This window comes from Balaenoptera musculus, chromosome 19, assembly GCF_009873245.2.
Source record: "Balaenoptera musculus isolate JJ_BM4_2016_0621 chromosome 19, mBalMus1.pri.v3, whole genome shotgun sequence".
Classification (NCBI taxonomy): Eukaryota; Metazoa; Chordata; class Mammalia; order Artiodactyla; family Balaenopteridae; genus Balaenoptera; species Balaenoptera musculus.
Genome location: NC_045803.1, coordinates 59528639 through 59550329, shown reverse-complemented (window position 1 = coordinate 59550329; position 21691 = coordinate 59528639). Strand labels below are relative to the sequence as shown.

The 21691-nt window shown below is 63.6% G+C and overlaps 1 protein-coding gene across 1 annotated transcript in view; it reads right to left on the bottom strand.

Moving 5' to 3' along the window:
* ZFPM1 (zinc finger protein, FOG family member 1) overlaps positions 1-21691 on the bottom strand; it is a 69542-nt gene that overhangs the window by 7288 nt on the left and 40563 nt on the right. Inside the window, exons 4-5 of the mRNA XM_036834416.1 lie at positions 10550-10683; positions 983-1085 (exon numbers count right to left, since the gene is read on the bottom strand). Coding sequence (XP_036690311.1) covers positions 983-1085; positions 10550-10683 — 237 coding nt within the window. The remainder of the gene's footprint in view (positions 1-982; positions 1086-10549; positions 10684-21691) is intronic.

Sequence of the window (21691 nt, the reverse complement as noted above, 5' to 3'; positions counted from 1 at the left end):
CCCGCCAGGTGTACGAACCCCCAGCTGGTCACCTGCTGCCAACCTGGGCCCTCACAGCACCCCAAAGCAGGGAGGGTGGGCCGGGGTCCTCTCCCCCTACAGAGGGGGAAACAGGCACACGGGTGCTGTGCTAGCCAGGTCCTCGGGGTCAACGGCAGGTCAGATGGAACGCTCAGGTCCCCGGATGCTGACCTCAGCACCTGCTCTGACCCCTGCTGTGCCCTGGAGGCCCCCAGCTGGGGAGGGGCTGGGGGGGTGTTGGAGCAGCAGCCCACCTTGCCCCTGCCCACCTCCAGTGGCCTTTGGCTCTGTCCTGAAACGAGGCTGCCCACAGGACATTTAGTCCAGTGTGTTCAGGAGGCGATGGTGAGGGCGACACCCCCAGAACATTCTACCAAAGCGGAGTCCCCCCCACCCAGAGGAAGGAGGTGGATTTCCCGTGGCCACGCTGCGGTGGATGGCTCTTGCTTGGCTGTAGAAGTTGTCACGTGTCTATCCCCACATCCTCCCCGGGACCTGAGCTGCTTCATCTGTAATGGAGGGGGGGCGTCCCCCGCCCTCCCAGGGCCACTCCTGGAAGGTGCAGGGATGCAGGAGGGACGTGGGGCGCAGAGCTTTCCTCGGCTTCACAAAACAGAGGCCCCAGAAGGTGCGGGGACCTGTCCCAGGCCCCCCAGCTGGGTTTGGACATGGCCCTCCTGCCCACTCCTGGAGGGAGCCAGGCTGCACAGGGCCCTGGTCCAGCGGGCACCCCCAGAGGCCCCGAGGGCAGTCCTGGCCTGGGCCCGCTCTCCCCAACCCCCGGGGCTGACACCTGTCCAGCCCTAGGCGAGCATTAACGGGGGCGCTGGGCGTGTGGTGGCAGCGGTGGCCAGCCCCTCGGCCCGGCCCAGGCAGGCTGGTTTCCCTTTAAGGGCCGGCCCAGGGGGAGCCGTGACCCCCACTCTCCGGAAGGCAGTGAGGGAAGCGCCAGGATACCAACCCTTCCTGTAGATCTCCGAGTTGGCTTCGGCCTCGGTCAGGGCCCGGGGCAGCGTCCTCAGCCAGCAGGCCTCGTCCTCCAGCAGCAGGGTCAGGGCCGGGCTCTGGGGGCGGGGAGGGGGGTCAGCAAGGACTCAGTCATGCCCTCGGACACAGTCAGCAGGAGAGAGGCTGGCCGGGGCGGCGGGGGGCTCCCTGTCTTTGGCTGCGCCAAGCACTGTGCTGGCGACATGCATGCAGCAGGGAGCCAGTGCCTGCCATGGGTCAGGCGCTGGTTCCCCTTGGAAACTGAGGCCCAGAGAGGTGAAGCAACTTGCCTAAGGTCACACAGCCAGTGAGTGGCAGAGTGGGGAGGCACACCTGGACCTCCGTTCTTGCTGCCCCCTCCCTGGTGGGGCACTGGGCCGGGTGCAGGTTCCTCCCACACAGGCCCCCAGAGACCTGCAGAGTGAGGTGTGGGAGTGGCTGCACAGCACGCGGGCCCACCTCTGTCCAGCCCATCCTGGGGCCAGCAGACGTCTCGTCCCACCTGCCTGGGCCCAGCAGCCCCCTGAGGTCACGGGCAGCAAGACGACCCCCCCACCGAGGCTGGCTCAGCACCTGGCCTCCCTGCGGCTCGCAGACTGTGGTCAGCCCCTCGCCCAGCCACGCTCTCTCCGGCGGCCTGGTCTGCGAGCCGGGCCTCTGCAGCGCCCAGAGCGGAAGAGCACTCTGAGCTCGGTTCTCACTCGGGGCTGCCCGTGGCCCCCAGAGGGGGTGGCCTGATTTCCGGTGCCCTCCCCCACCCTCCCCAGGCAGCACTGCAAACATACGTCCCCTGTCCCAACATGGCCTGGTGCCGGGAGGGGGCTGGCCCTTGCCACACGGAGGCGATGAGGTACAGACCCTGGCCCTGCCTGGGCGCAGAAAGTTAGGGTGGTGACCGCTGCTGCCCCTCAGGCCGCAGCCCCAGGGCTGGATGGGTTCTGGACGGCTCCTCTCCTGGGGGTGGGTCCCCAAGCTCCGCCACTGGCGCCGTGTGGAAAGGCACAGCACATTCGTGTCGGGAGTATTTTCTTTGTTTTATGCAAGTGAAAGCTTTTAAGTCAAACTGTGTATCACAACCTCTAACTGAAGGACCAGTGTCACTTGCCGTCACCTGGATGGGGGCACCTGGCCAGGAAGCTACCGTGATGGCATGGCTGGAGCAAGTGACACATGGGAGGTTCCCTGACGTGTTCTGGGCACCTCCCCGCCTGGTCCAAGCCCACGGCTTTACTGGGCTTTGCCTGCAGGGACCATGTGGGCTCCAGAGCTGGGCATCGGGTCCAGTCCAGACTCCCTGACTGTGCCCAATAGCCAGCACCGTGCCCGCCCTCCCTGGGCCCAGCACCTCTGCAAACGGCAATGCCCCGAGCCCGCGGGCTCCCTGGACCGTCCTTGTGCTGCCACCTGCTCTGGGGGTGGGTCACATCCCTCTTTGACTCAGTCTCCCCGGGGCACTGGGAAGTCGAAGCCTGTGTGAAGCCCTCCTTTCAGACAGTGCCCTCCTGTCACGTGACAAACACAGGACAAACAGGAGTCCCGCCACCCTTGCTTCTCCATTCCCTTCGGCCAGCAGGACACAGCGGGCAGAGGCTGTGCCTTCGGGCCCAGGAGGCTGACATCCACTGGGGCAGCAGGCCAGCAACCGCCAGGTTGTCAACGGGGGGCGAGTGTCTCCACCAAGGAGCACGCTTTAACGGACGGCTAGCTGCAGGGCTGGGGGTCCCCGTCACCCACAGCTGGGGGCAGGCTGGGGGGCGGGGCCGGCACAGCAGCGACTGACCGGCGGCTCCCACGTCCCGGCTATCCTGACCGGGCCAGCAGAGAGGCGGAGGCCAGGGTCTCCCTGAGTCTCTAATGAATATTAATGAGTGGAGGAGGGAGAAAAAAATTAAAAAAAATTAATCTGCCTGATCCTCCGATGGGTGCTGCGGTAACGATATGAAATCTAATTATTCGTCCCAATATTTCTAAACCCTCAAACTGAGACTGACAGCCTCCCGGTCGGTTTAATGCTTATCACTCCCGGGAGCGGCGTGTTCGCGGCATGATAAAAGCGCCCGCGCGCGGCTCTGCTGACGCTGCAGAACCCCTGAATTTCCGCGTCGGTCCGAGTGGAGGGGAGACGGCAGCGCTGTGTTCCCGGCTCTGTGCCTCCTGCTGGGAGCGGCCCCTCGCCTGGCGGCTGCCCTGGGCGGGCTGGGTGCCCGTGAGGGCGGGTGAGGGGCAGGGGACGGGGACGTGGGGACCTGGAGGGGGCTTGCATCCTGCGCCGCGCGCCCGACTTGCAGGAGGAGAGGGGCCAGGAGATCCAGGCCGTACGACCACCAGGCCCTTCACCCTCGCTTCCTCAGCCCTTAACACTCTGGGGGGCCCTGGCCCCCACTTAAATGGGGCAGGCTGAGTCCACCATCTCCAGCCGCCCTGCCTGCGCATGCACCCCAGGGGTGCAGGAGCCGGCGCCCCACGGCTCCGGGGAGAGGAGCACGGCCCTGCCCAGTCTGCCCCTGTCCCCGTCCCTGCAGGGCGGCAACGCGCACTGTCCCGGGCAGCTGGACCCTGCCGTGCGCTAGGGCTACAGCTCGCCTCCCTGCCCTATTATTTATTTTCTCCCCCCAACCCCCAATTCCAAGCAGCCCTGGAACAGAAGCCCTTTTCTCTGGCGGTTGAAGGCACCGGGCCGAGGCAGGCTCCCTTCCTGGCCCTGCCCGTGGGCAGCGGGGTGCAAGCCTAAAACGATCAGAGATGTGTGTGCTGCCGGCCACCTCCCCTCCACCGGCGCCCCAGGCTCACTGCTGGGTCTGGGTCTGGGTCCAGCTTGCCCCAGACAGGCCGGGTGTGGCGTCTGCAAGAAGCTTAGCCCCCACCCTGCCTCAGCCCCGGGGGTCGCCCTGTCCCTCCCTCCTGACTCCAGGCCGCCCCACCCAGCCCCGGGACAGCGGGCGGCCACTTTAAATTCTCTGGGCGCATCTGAGAACCCTCCTTGTTCCCCCAACAAAGAGGTCAGTGTCTGGGTTCTGTGCCCGCTGATAACCATCAGAAACCCTATCTCTACCGCATCCGCTGTGACAGCCGTATCTGAGGCTGTTCCCAAACTCGCCGTGCAGTGCGTGAAGTAGCGTCGAGGGGAGGTCGGAGGTCAGGGCTGGGGCAGACCTGGGGTGGGCTCTGATTGGGGCCTGCACCCGTCTCTCTCTTTCAGCGTGTCCTGAGAAGCCCCCACCTGCGTCCCACTCACCATCGCCAGAGGCAATGGCTTTCCGCCCTTGGCACCAGACGAGGCAAGAGAAGCACGACACGGGCAGCTCAAGGCATGGCCCCATCTGGCAAAGAAAGACCCATAATGCACCATGCCTGGGCTGAGCGCCTTCCCTTGGGAATTACTCCCTCTCACAGCCAGAGGGAGAGGGGCCTCGCCAGGAGGGCACCGGGCTCGTGCACTGCAGCCCCATCACCCCCTGGCCCGGGATCATCCTGCTGTGAGTTTGGCTCTGCCAGGCGATGACCGCTGACAACAGCCTTTGCAGGGGCCCCATGTGGAGGGCTGCTCAGAGCCCATCCGCGGGGGGTCAGCTGGCGGCTGGGCCTGGATGGTCCCACGTCAGCCTCACAGGCAGGGGCTTTCTGCTCAGACCCGCTGCCCTGCTCGCCATCCAGGGGGTACCTCCCAGCTCTCACTGATGTCACGGTGGCCTCGTGGCTAAAGTGGGTGAGCCATGGGGGGACAACTGGACAGATGGATGGGCCGAGTGAGTGCGGGCCCATTCGTTCATCCATCCACCCATCCTTCCAACATCCATCTGTCCATTCACCATCTACTCCTCCATCTACCTTCTACCCATTCACCCACCATCCATTAACCCATCAGCACATCCACTGACTCACCTATCTATCCACCATCGACCCGTCCATCCACCTTCGACCCATCAATCCACTGTACACCCGTTCATTCACCTTTCACCTATCCATCCATCCATCCAGCCATCTATCCACCATCCACCCGTCCATCCACCATTCTTTATCCATGCACACATCCACTCACCCATCTGTCCATCCCCCTGTCCACCCGCCATCCAGCCATCTATGCACCTTCTGACCATCCATCTAGCAGTCAACCTTCCATCTATCTGTCTGTCCACCCGTCCACCCACCTGACCATCTATCACCCATGTATCCACTATCTACCTGTCTATCTATCATCCATTTATCCATCCACACATCTACCCGTCCATCCTCCTCCTACCATCCACACGGCAATCCACTCTCCATTTATCCATCCACATCTCCACTCACCCATCCATCCACATCCACCCATCCATCCACCATCCATCCGTTTATTCATCCACACATCCACTAACCCACCCATCCACCCATCCACCCATCTCTGCTCATCGTTCTACCTTCCACCCATCAGTCCACCGTCTCCTGTCCATCCATCCACCATTAATTTATCCATCCAGTATCCACTCACCCTCCCATCCATCCACCCGTCCATCCACTGTCTACCTGTTTATCTACCTTCTACCCATCCATCCAACATCCACTCATCTGTCCACCACCCCCTGTCCATCCACCATCCACCCATGCATCCACCATCTGCCTGTCCAACGACCTTCTACCCATCCACCCGTCCTACACCATCTACCAGTCTATCCACTATCCATGTATCCATCCTATATCCACTCACCCACCAATCCATCCACCCATCCATCCACCATCCACCCATCCACCCACCATCCACCCTCCCAACCACCCTCTACCCGTCTATCCACCATGCATTTATCCATCCACACATCTACTCACCCACCCATCCACTCACCACACATCCATCCACTTTCTCTGTCCGTCCACCATTATCCATCCATCCGCCCCCATCCATGCACCATCTACCTGTCCATCCACCCATCTATCCACCATCTATCTACCTGTCCATCCACCCACCATTCTTCCATCCAATATCTACTCACTCACCCCTCCAACCATCTACCCGTCATCCACCACACCTGTCCATCCACCATCCACCTGTCCATCCACATACACCCTTCCAACCACCCTCTACCCGTCCATCCACCATCCATTATCCATTCAATATCCACTCACTGCTCCTCCACAACCATCCCTCTACCATCCACTGTCCATCCACCTTCCACCCGTCCATTCACCACCCACTCGTCCATCCACCATCCTTCTTCTACCCGCCCATCCACCATCCCCCCTCCATCAACCGTCCACCTGTCCATCCACCATCCATGCACCTTCTGCCCATCCATCTAGCATTCAACCTTCCATTTACCATCTACCTGTACATGCATCTATCTACCTGTCCATCCATCCATCTACCCATCCACCGGCTACTTGTCCATCTACTGTCCATCATCTATCCGCCATTTATCTGTCCATCCACCATCCATTTATCCATTCAATATCCACTCAACTGCCTCTCCACAACCATCCACCCATCCCTCTATCATCCACTGTCCATCCACCTTCTCCCCGTCCATCCACCATCCATCTACCTTCTACCTGTCTATCTGCCATCCACTTATCCATCCACACCTCCACTCACCCACCCACCCATCCATCCACCATGCACCCTTCTATACACCTTGTACCCACCATCCACCAATCCATCCACACATCCAATCACCCACCCATGCAGCCACCTTCTCCTTCTCCCCTGCCCATCCAACTTCTACTCGTCCATCCACCATCCATTATCCATTCAATATCCACTCAACTGATCCTCCACAACCATCCACCCATCTATCCACCATTCACCCATCCTTCCACCTTCTAATTGTCCATCCACCCTTCCATCAACCATCCACTTTCTACTCATCCATCCATCTACCTGTCCCCACCCATCCATCCAACATCTACCTGTACATATATCCAACTACCATCTACCTGTCCATCTCTCCATCCACCCATCTCTCCTCCATCTACATGTCCATCTACCATTCACCCATCCATCCATCTTCCACTGGTCCATCCACCTTCTACCCATCTATCTATCATCTTCCTGTCCACACATCCATCTACCTGTCCACCCACCATTCACCAATCCATCCACCATCCACCCACCTTTACCTATCCATCTACCATCACCCATCCACCTTCCATCTACCTGTCTATCCATCCATCCCTCCCTCCACCATCTACCCCTCCACATACAATCCATTTATCCATCTACACATCCACCCACCACCCATCCATCCATCCTGAACATTTCTTCTGCATCTGAGTACAAGTTTTAGAACTGCTGCGCCTCCAAGCCCTGGGTTTCTGTGGTGGAACCACAGCTGGATCCTAGGGGACCTTGAGGTCCCACAGCAAGTTGGTGCCAGAACCAATTCTCGACTCCTGGCAGGCTCTGCGTGCTGTGTCCTTTCTGGGGTACCACCCCCGACGCCCAGTGTGTGCGGGGACTGTGAGGGGAGACTCCTTGCCTCCCCTCCAGCCTGCAAGCAGCCTGGGCCTGAGGAGACTAGTGGGAAAGGGTTGCCACACCCCAGCGTCGCCCCTCTCCCACTTCCCTCTCCAAACAGCGACGACAAACTGCCTGGCGGGTGACAGGACGATCAGGGGCGGGAGGTACACGGGGGAGAGAACCGGGGCCCATCAGCTGAGCTCGATAAGGGGCCTGCTGAAATGTTAGCGAAAATATTTAGACAATAAATGAAGTATCGGAAAGGCACGCATATCTTTAAGAAATCAATCATCTTGTACGTGTGTCTGGACACTCGGCGCCAAGGCGGAGATAGCGCCTGCTGGGGAGATAAGGGTTAATCAAGGATTTAATTCTGCAGGAGATAAAGCTGCAGGGAAGAGCAGGCGGCTCCTTCCTCCCTGGGCCCCTCTGCACGAGCCTCAGAGGCCGGCTTCTCTGGCGCGCTCCCTGGATTATCTCTCCGCCTGGAGAGGGTTTCCAACCTCACGCCAAGTCTCCCCAGGCTGACCTGCGCCCTGGGCCCGAGGAGGACAAAAGCCCCGGAGAGGAGGCTGCAGGCGGGAGGGGAGGGCCTGGGGGTGGGGGTGCGGTGGGGATCCCAGGGCTGGTGTGGACATCTCCAGCCCCCCATCCCCGTCCTGCAGGGGTCTCTGTGGTTAGGAAAATAGTGATTTCTCCTCTGCTATTTGGTCCTGGTGACTGGCAAGTTACCTAACCTCTTGGAGCCTCAGTTTCCTCATCTGGGAAATGGGAACAGCAGTACCCGCCTCACGGGGGGGTGGAGAAAACGAGGGGCCGAGTATAAGGATGGGCGCACGGCAGTGTGTCGGGAACACGCACCTGTCCATCTTGGAAGGGGCTGACTGTCCCCAAGGAGGGAGCGGAGGAGAGGTGCAGGCCCTGCTCAGGACACACTGACCTTCCCAGTCCTCAGCCATCCCGCCTCTGTCCCATCACTGCTTACGGCTGTTCTCTGAGAGTTCAGACATGAGAGTCACGGAGCTCCTATTAACTCTCCCCCCAACGGCCTACCCTCTCTCTCAAGAGTCAGCTGCTGCTTGTACACCTCCAGTGACGGGGAGCTCACTGCCTATAGGGACTCCTGTAAATACCACAGCCTCGGTCACACAGTGGAGCCAAAATGTGGCTCCTTCCAAGGGGCTGAAATCCACACTGGAGCTCCCACTGCTGCCTCCCTGCTCGGGGCCACGGGGCAAGAGGGTCATCCCTCCCGCAGGGCTGCTGGCCACGCTGCCTGCCGAGCCACGCCTTGTGGTAAGCGCCACGTGTGGATCACTGCGTTTAACCCGCCCGGCTGCCCCGGGAGGCCGCCACGTCACAGAGGAGCTGCTGCTCTGCCCACCCTCTCCTCTGCGGGGAGATCGCAGGGTCCGCAGGCTCGGGCCTCAAGGACCCTTCAGGGCTCCCCTGTGTCCCCCCTGAGGTCCCAAAGGCTGAGGAGACAGAAGCTCAGAGAGGTGGGGGCCTGCCTGGGGGCACACGGCAAAATGGCCACAGGGTAGGAGACCCCAGGACCTGGACCCTGTGCCATGGGGATGGCCTGGCCTTGAAAGTGGGGGCCCTCGGTCCTGGGCCGCCTCCCACCCCCTCGCTGAGTGGCCTGGGTGAGCACCGCCCCTCTGAACCTGGCCACTCAGCTGGAACAGGCGGCGTGGGCAGCCCAGGGGCCTCAGCTGAGACGTCTCCAATCTCCCGAGGCCCGGGCCCCAGCTCTGAGGTTCTGAGGCAGCGTGACCCACAGCCCAGGCTTCGCCGCACACGGGAGTGGGTGGGGGCTGTGAGCGGCAGTCCGAGGGTTGCAGCTGGGGATCCTGCCCACGGCTCTCTACCAGCCCTGCTGCAGGCCAAGTTCCTGGGGCCCTGGTTTCCTTGGCAGAGAGACGGGGGCTCTGCCGGGTTGGAGCTGGTCAGAGCCGTTAAGGCAGTATTTGGCCTCCAGGCGCAGGGCTGGGGGGAAGCCCCACACACACAGCCCCGCCACTGCCACTGAAGGCCCATCAGAGGCCCACGAGGCCCAGCATCACAGGGCACCTGCCAGCAGTGTGTACCCTGGATCCAGCCACACCTGAATGCCACATTAGGAATCAGAAGGGCCCAGGCCATGGCTGTGCCTGCACATTTGGGGCACCTGAGCCTGGGCCTGAGGGGACCAACCCGGGTGCTGCCCGGCCTCCCAGGCAAGCGTCACCATGGCTAGGAGGTGCTTCCTGAACTCTCATCAAGCACAGGCCCCTCCCGGTTCCCACCACACTGTATGTGCCCATTCCACTGCCCCACACTTACTTGCTTCCCATACATCAACGCCCTTTCTTAACCAAAACGGTATTTTAAAATAAGCATTTGTACCCTTTGCAAGAAAACGCCACACCGACTTGCCATAAACTGAAGGCAGCTCAGCAGTAGCCCCGAGACAAATGACAGCCCAGTGGTCATTAGCACGCGCTAGAGACGCTCAGGCAGCGCCCTCTCCCTGTCACCTGGGGGCCCACAGGCACGGAAACGCAACGAATATCTCACCCTTGGTTGCAGCTGCCCCCAAGTATCCAGAAAACCACCTCGCTTACCACGAGGGGTGGCCCCACCCGTGAAGCCCAGTGCCAGGGCGCAGTCCCTGCCTGCTTCCCCAGCCACAGGCCACAGGCCAGGTCCAGTCCCACCACTTCGTTCCTTATTGCTTCCTTCCCTTGAACGCCCTTCTCTTTCTCTGCCTCGCCAACTTCTACTCATTCATTAAGGGCCTGCTGAAAGAACCCCTCCTCTAGGCAGCCCTCCCTGTGTTACCCCGAGGTCCCATAGGCCCTGCATCACCTCCTCCAGGCAGCCCTCAGTGTGTCACCCCAAGGTCCCTAGGCCCCACATCACCTCCTCCAGGCAGCCTTCCCCGTGCTCCCAGGCAGTTAACTCCTCCCTGCTCCCAACACCTCATGGCCGTATCTCCTGACACGTTTCACGTGAAGTGGCAGTTGCTCCTGCACGAGAGTCTAGCCCGGGCCTGGCTCAGGGGGCTGAAGGGGCCTGTGCCCTGGGCCAGACACTGTCCTGGCCACTGTGGCCGGGGTCAGGGCTCCTTACCGGTTCCGCCTGCCTGGGGGACGAGGTTCTGGTCTGGATGCTCCCGCGGAATGGGCCCCAGGACAGGCCCTCGGCGAGGCTGCACCGAGCCCGCACGCACCTCTGTCCGTCCTGCAGCAGCAGCTCCAGCTCATCTGTGGGGAGAGATGTCAGAGGTGTGAGGAGGTCCGGGTCGCAAGTCCAGTCTATCCTGCGGCACCCGCCCCACCGGGAGCAGTTGCGGGGCTGAGGGCAGAGGAGGGAGGGTGGCCCTGGCCCAGGCTACGGGGATGGCGGCTGGTGCCGGGTCCTGGGGGCCAGGCCAGCCCCTGCAGTGAGACCTGTCCTGGGGGATGGCAGGCTGCACAGACAGGACAGCGGGGGCGCCTGCAGCTGCACCTGAGCAGGCGGGCGCACCGCTCGGCGGGACCCCGGCTGCTGCGTTGGGACGCGTGTGCCTTGCACAGCCTAGGACGCACACACGGAGCCGGGTCACCCCTACCGCCTCACGTGGGGGCAGGCACAGAGTGGAGGACGATGACGCCCACGAGACCGCCTCCCGTCCCCTCCACACGGTCCGCCCAGCCCCTTCCCATCAGCTCGAGCCCCAGCATCCGCAGAGCACTCCTGTGCGGGCAGCTGTGAAATGCTGGGCCTTGGCTCCCGTCTCTGAGACAGGGACCCCGCACCTCCCACCCCTGTGGTTGGGGTGAGGACTGAGCCAGTCAGTCCTCTTAGCACCTCAGCACAGGGCCCGGCGGGGGGAGCCAGGCCAGGAGCCAAGTGTTCCCCCCCCCCACTGCCGGCCGAGGCCCCCGGCACAGCCGGACTGCGCTCGGGTAGCGCCAGCACCACTCCCTGCAGGACCCCCGCCTGCCCTCTGGAAAGGTCTGGACCCCACTCCTGCCGAGGCCCTTGGTCGGCGGCTGCCTATCCGAGTGGCCTGTCACCCGGCTGAGGGCCTCAGGCTCTCGGGCCGCGGCCACCTGGGCTGGGATCAGGGCCAAGCTCCCGGACTCTGCCAGCTTGCGTGGCCCGGGCTGTGGCTCCTGTGGCTCAGCTAGGGGAGCGGCATCTGTGGCCGGCCACCGGCAGGAGTCGGTTCCACTGACATGGACAGACCGGCCTCTGCCAGGAGCCCCGCCACAGACCTTCTCACGGGGAGGGACCTTGGGGTCGCACAGGGTCTGCAGGTGGGCTCCCAGGTTCAGCCCGGCCTCAGCGCACGACCCACGTGACCTTGTGGGGTGGGCTGGATGGCGGCCCCCGAAAGATACCTCCGCCCGCAACCTGGGAATGTTCCCTTATTTGGAAAAAGGGTATTTGCAGATGTGACTGAGATCGGATCTCAAGGTGAGACCATCGGATTACCCAGTAGGCCCTACAGCCAATGACAAATGTCCTCATAAGAGACACACAGAAAAAAAGAGGCACAGGAAGAAGTCCACTTGAAGACGGGGCGGGCACTGGTGGGATACAGCTGGGGGGACACTGCATCTGGAGCCCCTGAGGGAACGCAGCCCTGCCCACGCCTTGATTCGGGACTTCTGGCTCCAGAGCTGTGAGAGAGTAGATCTCTGATGTTTCAAGGCACCAAGGTTGTGTGAATTTGCCTGGGCCACCCTGGGAGACGCACACCTGGCACGTTACCTGCCATCTCGAGCCTTAGCGTCCCCACAGCCGATGGGATGATGGTGGCCGTGCCCTCAGAGGGCGGTCCCTCCCCAGGCCACACGCCCTCTGCCCGGGAAGGCGGGGCCGCCTTGTGCCTCGGGTGCCACCTGGGCTGCCTGGGCCCACAGAGGCCTCACGTGGCCTGGCCTGGGCCCTGAGCAAGCGCTGCTGCATTGGCCCTGCTTCCTGGATCCCCGATCGGGCGGGCTGTGGCCTTAATGGGCCCGATTATCAGATAACTGCCGGCCTAATGGCACAGATAACGTGTAAATACACCAGGAGGCCAGGCTACAATGTTCTAACTGGGTCCTTGTCTTCCCCAGGGCAGATAAGATGGCAGGGGACCAGGACGGGGCCAGGAGGCGGCGCCCTTTATCGGCCCCGCGGTGAGGGGGACAGAGGCCGGCCGTGTCACTCTGCAGCCTGCCCACGAGGGGCCGTGTCCTCTACCCGTGCACCCAGGATGCCAGGGTCCCAGCCAGGGCTCTGCCCATGGCGCCCCCCCTCCCCTGGGCCTGCAGGGTGCCAGCCGGCATGCGGTCACCCGTTCCTGCCCAAATGGCCCTATGACGTCGGCCCTCTCCTGGTCCCCACCACCCCCCAGTACAGATGAGGAAACTGAGGCCCCGAGAGGCCACATAGCTGGCAGTGGGATGCCAGGATCTGAGCCCGGGCCGTGGCTGTCCTGGGTATATCTGGGTCTCTGGTCCCCCGCCCAGCTGGCCCCAGGGCGTGGGTGTGTGGGGAGAGGCTGTCTAAAGGCAGGTTTGCTGGGCACTCACTTGGCCATCCAAATGGTCTGGCCAGCCATCCGACGGGTCTACGCTCTCCTTCTGAGGCTGGCGGGGAGCCCACCGTGGGCTGAGCCGTGTACCACCTGCCCCCTCCCATCCCCCCCTCAGGACGGTGGGGTCAAGGCGGAATCATCCCACTTCCCAACACCATGGCCGGTGCCCGTCCAGACAGCCAGACCTGCGCTAAGCCTCATGGGGTCGGCCCACACTTGGCCCTCCAGAGCGGGGAGGCCCACTCCCTCTCTGGACTTCAGTTCTGCCGCTGGGGCCACAGACGACAGTGACAGTGACCACGACTCCCTCTGTTGCCGTCACATATTTTCCTTTCAGTGTCCAGGGCCTGTTCCTGGCTTGTCAGGCCTGGGCCCCCAGTAGCAGACAGTGCCATCCATCTGAGGCCAGCACCCACCTTCCTGGGGGGAGGAGGAGCGGCGAATTCAGTTCAGTCTTCCCCAGTGTGGGCCAAGTCCCACACAGACTCAAGGACACAGCAGGGTCGGAGGCGGCTGGCCCAGGTCACCCTGTGGGCGAGACGGGGCGGGGTGCAGCCCGAGGCCCCCAGTCTGCCCCTGGCTCGCTGCACCCGTGGGGTCCTGAGGCCCCTTTCTCAGAGCCCTGGCCCTAGCTCATCCCCAGTCCTGGTAGCCCCCCAGAGGAAGGGGCAGAGCCAGTGAGCCCCCGCACCCGCCCACGCTGCACCACAGACAAACTGCCGTGGCCCCTAATCGTGCCCCAGGGCTGGCGGCCCCAGCTCCCAGATAACAGCGTGGCTGGTGCTTCCCGTGGCAGCCACTCCATCTCCTGGGTATCACGCACCACCAGAGGGAGGACGGCTCCTGATAAAGGCGGCCGTTCTGCACGACGGGGCAGAACCCACCACTCAGGGCTTGCTAGGGGATGGTCGAGGCCTGGGAAAGGCAGGGAGGCCAGGGATCTGAGGGATGTGGGCTCAGGATCGGGCAGTGGTCGCCATTGGAAGCCCCCTCCCTGGTCCAGGGGAGGCCGTCCCTGAGAGGCTGGGCATTAGACAGGGTACCCCATGTGGGTGGGTGCAGGGCCATAGCAGATGCCTGGCTCCATGACGGGAACATGGCTAGATCTCAGCCCCAGCTCATTCAGTGCCCTTGTGCAGTGCACAACCTGTGCAACTGTCCATGGTGGCCCTGGTGATGTTCAACATCCATCCACTCGGATAACCTATTTCCAGCTCCCAGTTCCTGCCCAACCCCTTGCACAGTCAAGCAGGTGTTAAAGCCCAGTCAGCACCTATCAGAGACCCTCTCCCAACCAGAAATAAAACTGTATCCCAAAGAACCGGGGTCAGGAGAGGCAAGGCCACCTACTCCTCGCAGACTGGGTACCTGGTGAGGGCTCAGTTCAAGGCTGAGAATGAATGAAAGTATGAACGAGTGAGGAAGGGGCTGGGGGCAGGAGATGCTGAGCTCAGGATAGGAGCTGGCTGGGAGAGTGACAGACAGGAAGACACAGCTATTTTTAAACAGCCTCTGAAAGAGCTGGAGGATCTAGACAGTGGTGGCCATGGAAATGGTCAGCTCCCAACCATACTGACAGGAAACTTGGGGCCCAGGGAGGCCCAGGGGTGCTCAAGCCACACTGCGAGCCCGGGCCAGAGGTGGGGCCAGAACCCAGTCTCTGGACTCACAAAACCCCACGTGGGTACCTGGGGCAGAGCTGAGGGAGGCATGGCCTCTGCCCTCAGGGCTCCCAGGAAACATGGGCGGCAGCATCTCCAATGGTGGGCCAGTCAGGGTGGACTTCCAGGTGGAGGTGTCCTCTGCCCTGGTAGCCTCCTGTGACCCATGTCTCTGTTTCCTCCTCCCAGCTCCAGAGTGGGGCACAGAGGACTCCAACTCCGGTGAGGTCCTGGCCGAGTCCTCCCTGACCTCTGTACCATGGCCTCCGTCCCCACAGCTGGACAGCAGGGGTGATGCCATTTGTCCTGGGAACTCCCAGTCCTAACACAATTCCTGGCTTCTGTTTATCGAGCCTTAGTCAAGCGCTTGGCATAATTCACAGGGATTCCTCCCAGCCGTGCCGAAGTTATCCCCCCCGGGTGTACAGAGGGAGAGACTGAGGCTCAGAGAGGTTAAGCAACTGGCCCAAGGTACACAGCTGGCAGGTAGGATTTGAACCAGAGCCCCAGCAGGCTCATGGCCAGGGCCTTGACACCCTTTTCTGGGTCTTTCTGGTCATAGGCAGGAGGCGACAGAGAAGAGGGCGGGGAGAGGTTGCTGGAGGGGAGGGGAGGGGAGGGGTGGCAGGCGAGCCCCCGCTCTCCCGTTGCAGGGCTGACTCTCCCTGCTCTGCCCTCACTTTCCCCATCCACAGCCTGGTCTCCTCTGGAGGAGGGGGCAGGCCCTGCACTGCCTGGGTGGACCTCCCCACGGGGGTCGGGCCATCACTACAGGCACAGCGTTGGGACAAAGACTAATTTATTCTGTCATACAACCCCACACACGTTATTTCCAGAGCAAATATGCCGTGCTGGGATTCAACTTCACCCCCAAGCATCTGTGAGGATCCAGACGAGAAAATTCAGCCTTTGCATATTTATGTGATTTAAACACCTGTTTAGGTCTTAAAACCCTTCGATGGCGTCCCGAGGGGCCAGGGAAAGGAGGCAGGGCTGGGCATCGCCGCCCCAGGCCAGGCTTAGGACCCCATCCTGGGAGCCCAGCAGCTGGGGTGGCAGCTGGGAGAAATGGGGTCTGCAGTCAACAAGCGGGCTGAGTCCTGCCTCTGCCCGGCTCTCGCTGAGCCTCAGTTCACCTGCTGGGCTGGCGGCTGCAAGAGTCGAGACAGCCTGTCGGTCGGCGCGGCCGGCCCCGCGCTTCCTCTCCCCCGGCGCCCGGGTGTCCCGAGGCCTACGGCCCCGCCAGGGCTGCACGGAGCTGCCCTCAGACTTGGCTCTGCCCCACTCCCCGGAGCCCTTGGCGCCCTCCTTCAATAACACGCAGAACGAGCCGTGAGGAGGTTCTGATCTGCCCGTCCCCTCCCACAGGGGCGGCCCAGAGAGCTCGAGAGACCTGCTCCAGGCTGCGCAGCAAGGGCTGCACTCACCCCACCGGCCCTGAGCTCCTTTCCGACAGAATCTAGGGCTCCAACCCAGACCATCTGGCTCTGGGGCCCACCAAGCCCACACCCTAGGCCCCAGGCTCACTGAGCCAGGGCCCCGCAGGCGGGCTGGCAGCGCTGACCGGGTAGCCCTGCTGTTTGCAGGAGTGTTGGTGAGCTCAGGGAGGCCTCCTGCGCCCTGCCGGCTGGCCCCTCCTTCCAGGGGCCAGGCTCTGTGCTAATGGCCATTGGCCTCCAGGGTACAAAGGCCAGCCGCCTGGCAGCCCCCGCCCTGGACAGTGGGCTCTGGGATCGGCGTGTGGGCGCCCACCCTGGGGTCACTGCCAGCACCCACTTATCTAATCAGCCTCATCAATCCCGCCCGGCCCCACCCTGCGGCTCCCGGGGGCCAGCTGGCCCTGGCTTTGTCGGGAGTGGCCCTATCTCAGGATCACGCTGTTTGCCTTTGATAATAGTCACAAAAAAGGGAGAGAAAAAGGAGAGAGGGAGAGAAAACCCCAGGGGTGAGCAGGCCCCGCCCCAGCAGGGTTCTAGAAGTCTCCAAGGGCCTGGGCCCAGAGCAGGGCGGGCTGGGAGGCTGTGGGCCCCGAGGGGTTTCGCCAACTTGGAACCAGGCCCAGAGAGGGCGAGCGCCTCACTCAAGGTCACGCAGCAGACCAGGCAGCGGGGTCAGTGGGGGTCTGCGGGGCGGGGCGAGCCACCTCGCTGTCCCCTTGGCCTGCTTACTCATATGCTGGCTCAGCCCCTCCCACTGCAGACGCAGCTCACCGGGCCCCCCACGGTCCGGAACCGAGGGTGGTGGGACCTGCCCATGGTCACCAGCTCTCGAGTCCAGCCGTTTTCCTGCCCCCAACTTGACCCTCCTGACTGGGTGGCAGCTGAGGCCCTAGGAAGACAGAGAGATAAGGGGACAGGGGGTGGAGGCGGTGTCTGTCCTGCAGCTCTCAGCAGCAGGGCTGTCCCTGCCCTTCTGGGACTGAGATGCCTGGCAGGGGGAGGGAGCGCCTAGTAACCCAGCTGCCAGGGGATGAGGCCTGACCCCCGTCATCCCCGAGGCTCCAGGACCTGGGTCAGTACCAGGGCATGTCCCTTCCTGCCCGTGGCTTCCTCTTGTGTGAAGTGAAGTGGGGAATGAGGGTGCCCACCTCCCAGGCCGTTGCAAGGTCACATGACACAACAGGTGCAGGGCCGAAGGGCAGGGCCCGGCAGGGTGGGTGCTCAGTGACCACGGGAAGCTGGCAGGGGGGTCCGGCTGGGCTAAGCTGCAGTCCCTGCACGACCCTGACCAGGCTCTCAGCCCCTCTGGGCCTGGGGGGACCCATCCCCCAAACAGACGACACCAGTGCCTGCTCTCAGCGGTGACGGGGCTTCCTGCAGCCCAGGTGCGGCGCCGCGCGACCACCGTCCTCGCCTCCACGGCAAGTGCCGCGGCAGCGGGACACAGCTGCAGCCACCAGCAGCCGCCCGCCTGGGTGCCCCGGCCCCGGTACGCTGTGGGGTCCGCTGCCCATGGCGGGGCAGAGCCCTAATCACGTGGATACACCGAACAGGACTCCCGGGCAGGCGCAGGAGACCACCTCCTGGGTGGTATGAGAGGCGCGAGCCCGACCACGCGGGGTGGGCACCACCGAGGCTGTGGGGGCGCGTCTGGACAGTCAAGGCCCGGGGCTGCCCACCCTCCCTTCTGCTCCGTGGTCACGGAGCCTCTGGGCTGGGAGGGGAGGGCTCGTGCGCGTGGATGCCCGGGCCCCGCGCGCGTGTGACCCTCCCGTGATCCGGCGGGAGGGGCAGACGGGGCCTGGAGAGAAACGGCCAGCAGACAGCAAATTCCCATCAGCTCCCCGGAACACCCCCACTTCTGGGCCCCGCCCTGTTGGCCCGTTTCCGATTCCTGTTTATAGATGGGGCAACAAGGCCCCGAGGAGGGGGGACCGGGGACAGGCGAGGAGGGAGACCTGGGCCCTGGGGCATGGGGAGGGCTGTGGGACCGTGCACGGTGGGCAGCCAGATGCCCCGCAGGAGGCCCGCACATCCGCTGTAGCTGTGCGGCTTCTCCCATCTGGGCTGGCTTCCCAGGCCCAGGCCCAGGCCGTGGCGAGACTCCCACCCTGCTGACAGGCTTTTCTCTGAGCTGTCCCGCCTTTCAGGGCAGGAAGAAGGCAGACAGGCCCACGCAGCCTGGGGCTCCAGGACCGGGAGACCCAGGGCCATGGGGCACCGGCCTGTCCCCTGGATCAGGCCACACCTGAATGCCACATCAGGAAACAAAAAGGGGCGGAGCTTGATCCTAACCCTGGGTGTCACCAGTGACCACGGCGCCTTTGGAAAGACTCAGGCTCCCACCTGTGACTCATGGGGACAAAGTGTCAAGGGGACATGCTTAAAAAAGCTTGGGGTAAAAATGGGTGCGGTCCGTTTCCTCTGCTCTCTTCCAGTTGAGGAAAGCAATTGGAGGGGTCAAGGGATTGTCTGAGGTCACACGGCCAGCAAGTAGCACAGGAGAGTGAAGCCCAGATCCCTCTGACCCCAAAGTCACGACCCCAGTGCAGGCGGTGTGCCCTCACTCACAGCAAATCTGGCACATCAAGGGGCCGGACGCTCCGGACCCCAAGCACAATCCTGTCCCCATTTCACAGGTGGCAGCAACGGAGCTAAGCGGGGCAGGAAACACTCCCGACGCCAGCCCTGCACACAGGCCCGGCCCCAGGACGCCGGCCCCAAGGCAGGCAGTACGGCCTAGATGGAAGGAACAAGCTGACGTGCGCCCTCCAGGGAAGACGGGCCGAGGGAGTCTGGGGCGCACGTGAGCGCTGGCTCAGGAGCAAAGCCACTTGAGCTGCTGATCCTCCACGCGCTCTCCGGGGCTGGGTGAGGGTTTCCACCAGCCTGGGCGTCCCCACAGAGCCCCTCGGAGGGCCTGGACCCCCGCAGGAGGGACCGGAATTGGGAGAGGAAGCTGGAGGGGCCGGGGAGCTATGAGCTGAGGGCGCACGTGAAAACGGGGACTGGCCGTTGCAGGTTAAATACCAGGTGTCACGTATGGCCTGGGGTCTCTGGCCTCGTGGGGGGAGCGGACACCATGGCCGAGCCAGGCTCTGGTTCCCGCAGGGCCACGACCTGCTGGAGCTCAGGGCCGGCTGCCGCCCTCGGACGGTGAACGCCTCTCCCAGCCTCCCAGCCCCACCTCCCGGCTGAGATGCCGCCCCAGCCCGCGCCCGTCCTGCGGCCAAGCTCCCCGCATCACTGTCGTGTTGTTTATGTTACTGAGGGCCCGGCTCTGGAGCTGTGACCGTGACCAAGATGGATGGATGCCCATTTCCCTGACGGTGAACGTTAGAGGAGAGGACGCTCCTGGGAACTGCCCCCAGCGGCCCCTGGGCGTCCCTGGTCCTACCGCCGCCTGGGGAAGCCTGCCGCCTCTCCGCTGGCCCTGGTGCCCTCTGCCGGCACCCAGCCCCCCGAGCGCCGGGCCGGGCAGCCTGTGCACAGCCTGAGCCTCCCTGGACGGGGAGGCCTTCTCATTCCAGCCCAGAGGTTTTCAAAGGGCTTCGAGCCCAGAACGTCCTTCCTAAGAAGTTGCCCACAGACCCTGCACTCACAGTGGCCGGTGGCAGGGGCTGGCCTGGAGAGGGTTCCGGAGCTCAGACCCGAGAGCGCCTCTCAAGGCCCTCCCGCGGGGGGGGACACCTGTCCCCACACCTGCTGCCTGCCAGCCGCCCCTCTCTTGCCAGGCTCTGCCCGGTGGCTGCGTCACGCGGGGCAGCCCAAGCGCGGGGTGGAGCCGGCAGGCAGGCGAGGTTCCCGGAGCTGACGGCAGAGGGGGCTGGCAGGGCGGCACTGCGGCCGGTCCAACGCGGGCCAATGGGCGCCAGGCACGGTGCCTGCCACAGGGCCCGGGCTGGGGAGGGCCCCCCGGGGGCACGCACTGGCTGGGGACCTGTGTTCCCGAGTCCCCTCACGCGTGCACTGGGGGCGACGCCATCGGCTGCCGGCCCCTCCCCACCTCCGCCGGCTTGCTGTGCCCTGAGCTGCTACCACGTCCAGCACCATGGAGTCCACGTGTGTATTTTACTGACTCCCAGTCTCTCCGCTAGAATGTCAGCCCCTTGGGCCAGGGTCACGTCAGCTGGCTGTGTCCTAAAAGCTCCTGGGCCCAGTGGACCCCCGCGAGCACCTGAGTCTGGAGGACAGCGGCCAGAGGCGGCACTGGGGCTGGACGCCCGGGCCCTGCTGACGAGCCACAGGCCTGGGAGAAGGGGCATCTGGTCCTGCTGGGCCGGGCGGGGGCAGTCCTCCTCCTCTCTGCTCTCACCTCCCCTGACCCCGGGATGCACAGAGGCCCAGAGCCTCACCTCGGGCTCCAGCTTCCCATCTGCAAAGAGGTGGCATGGGGGGTGGGCGAGGAGGAGGACATGCCGCCCTCTGGGCCTGGAGTCCACTGTGGATCGGCCCCACCAGACAGCTGGGTAACGGCTGGGCGGGGCGGGTGGCCCCCAGGTTCTGGAGCCCTGGCCCTGCCCACCCCGTCTCCGCCCCCGCCAGCTGGTGCCGTGAACTTCTCCTCCTATCGCTGGGACATCGCTGGGGATTATTGATTTTTTGACACAGAACAACAGCCTGTCTTTATCGGGCTGAACCCTGGCCCCAGCTAATGGTGGAGCTGGGACCGCCTGGGGATAGCCAGCAGCGCAGCATGGGGCCCAGCCCCACACCAGGTTTCTGACGGCCCCTTCACCATCCCCACCCGGGTCAGAGCCTTGCCCCCCGTCCCACGGAGCCTGAGCACCACGGCTCCCCGGGCGCCTCAAAATGGGAGGCCTTGAGGTCTCTCCAGCCTGCTCAAAAAGCTTAAAAAACAAAAAGCGCCCTGGGTCTCTGGGCCTTAACCTTCCCACCTGTGAAGTGGGCGGAGGGCCCCACCAGCCCCTGGCCCTGGCCCTTTGGGTCTTGGGAGACCCTGCGGACTGAGAACAGGGATGGGTGGGGGCCCCTGGCTCTCCCCAGCCCAGCCTGGTCCTGGAGGGTGGGCTGGAAGCAGGACCGGTGAGATAAGGTAAAGAAAACACCTCCTGTGCAAGTAGCTTATCAGGCTCCTATCAGCCTGGGCCTCCCGGACCCTGCCCTGTTTTTCCAGGAGCCAACGCCACCGAGGGCCCTTCCTTCCGGTCAGCCTCCAGCTCACCGCCTCTCAGCGGGCCGGCCGGCCCACCCTGCTCCCTGTGTCCCCGGGCCCCACCCTCCCGTCCCTCGGAGCCCTGTCCCTCTGCTGCGAATGGGCAGGAGGGGTGGGCATGTGGGCAAGCGAGGGTCTGGGCGGAGGCCGGGTGGTCAAGGGGGTAAAGGGAGGGTGCCCCGCCCTGCCACTGCCAGGACCTCGGTGCTGCCCCCAGCCTCGGGCCAGTCTCGTCCTACCCCAGCCTGACAGGCGCCCACCCCCACCCGAGGGGCAGCGGCGGGCACTGAGGTTGGCCAACACCATCGAGAATGTCCTGACACTGCACCACCCCGCAGGACCGGCCCTTTAGGGAATAAGAAGCTCCTTCCAGAGAAGGTGACAGGCCCTGAACTCCTGTGGATCCTTTATGAGCACCCTGGCTGC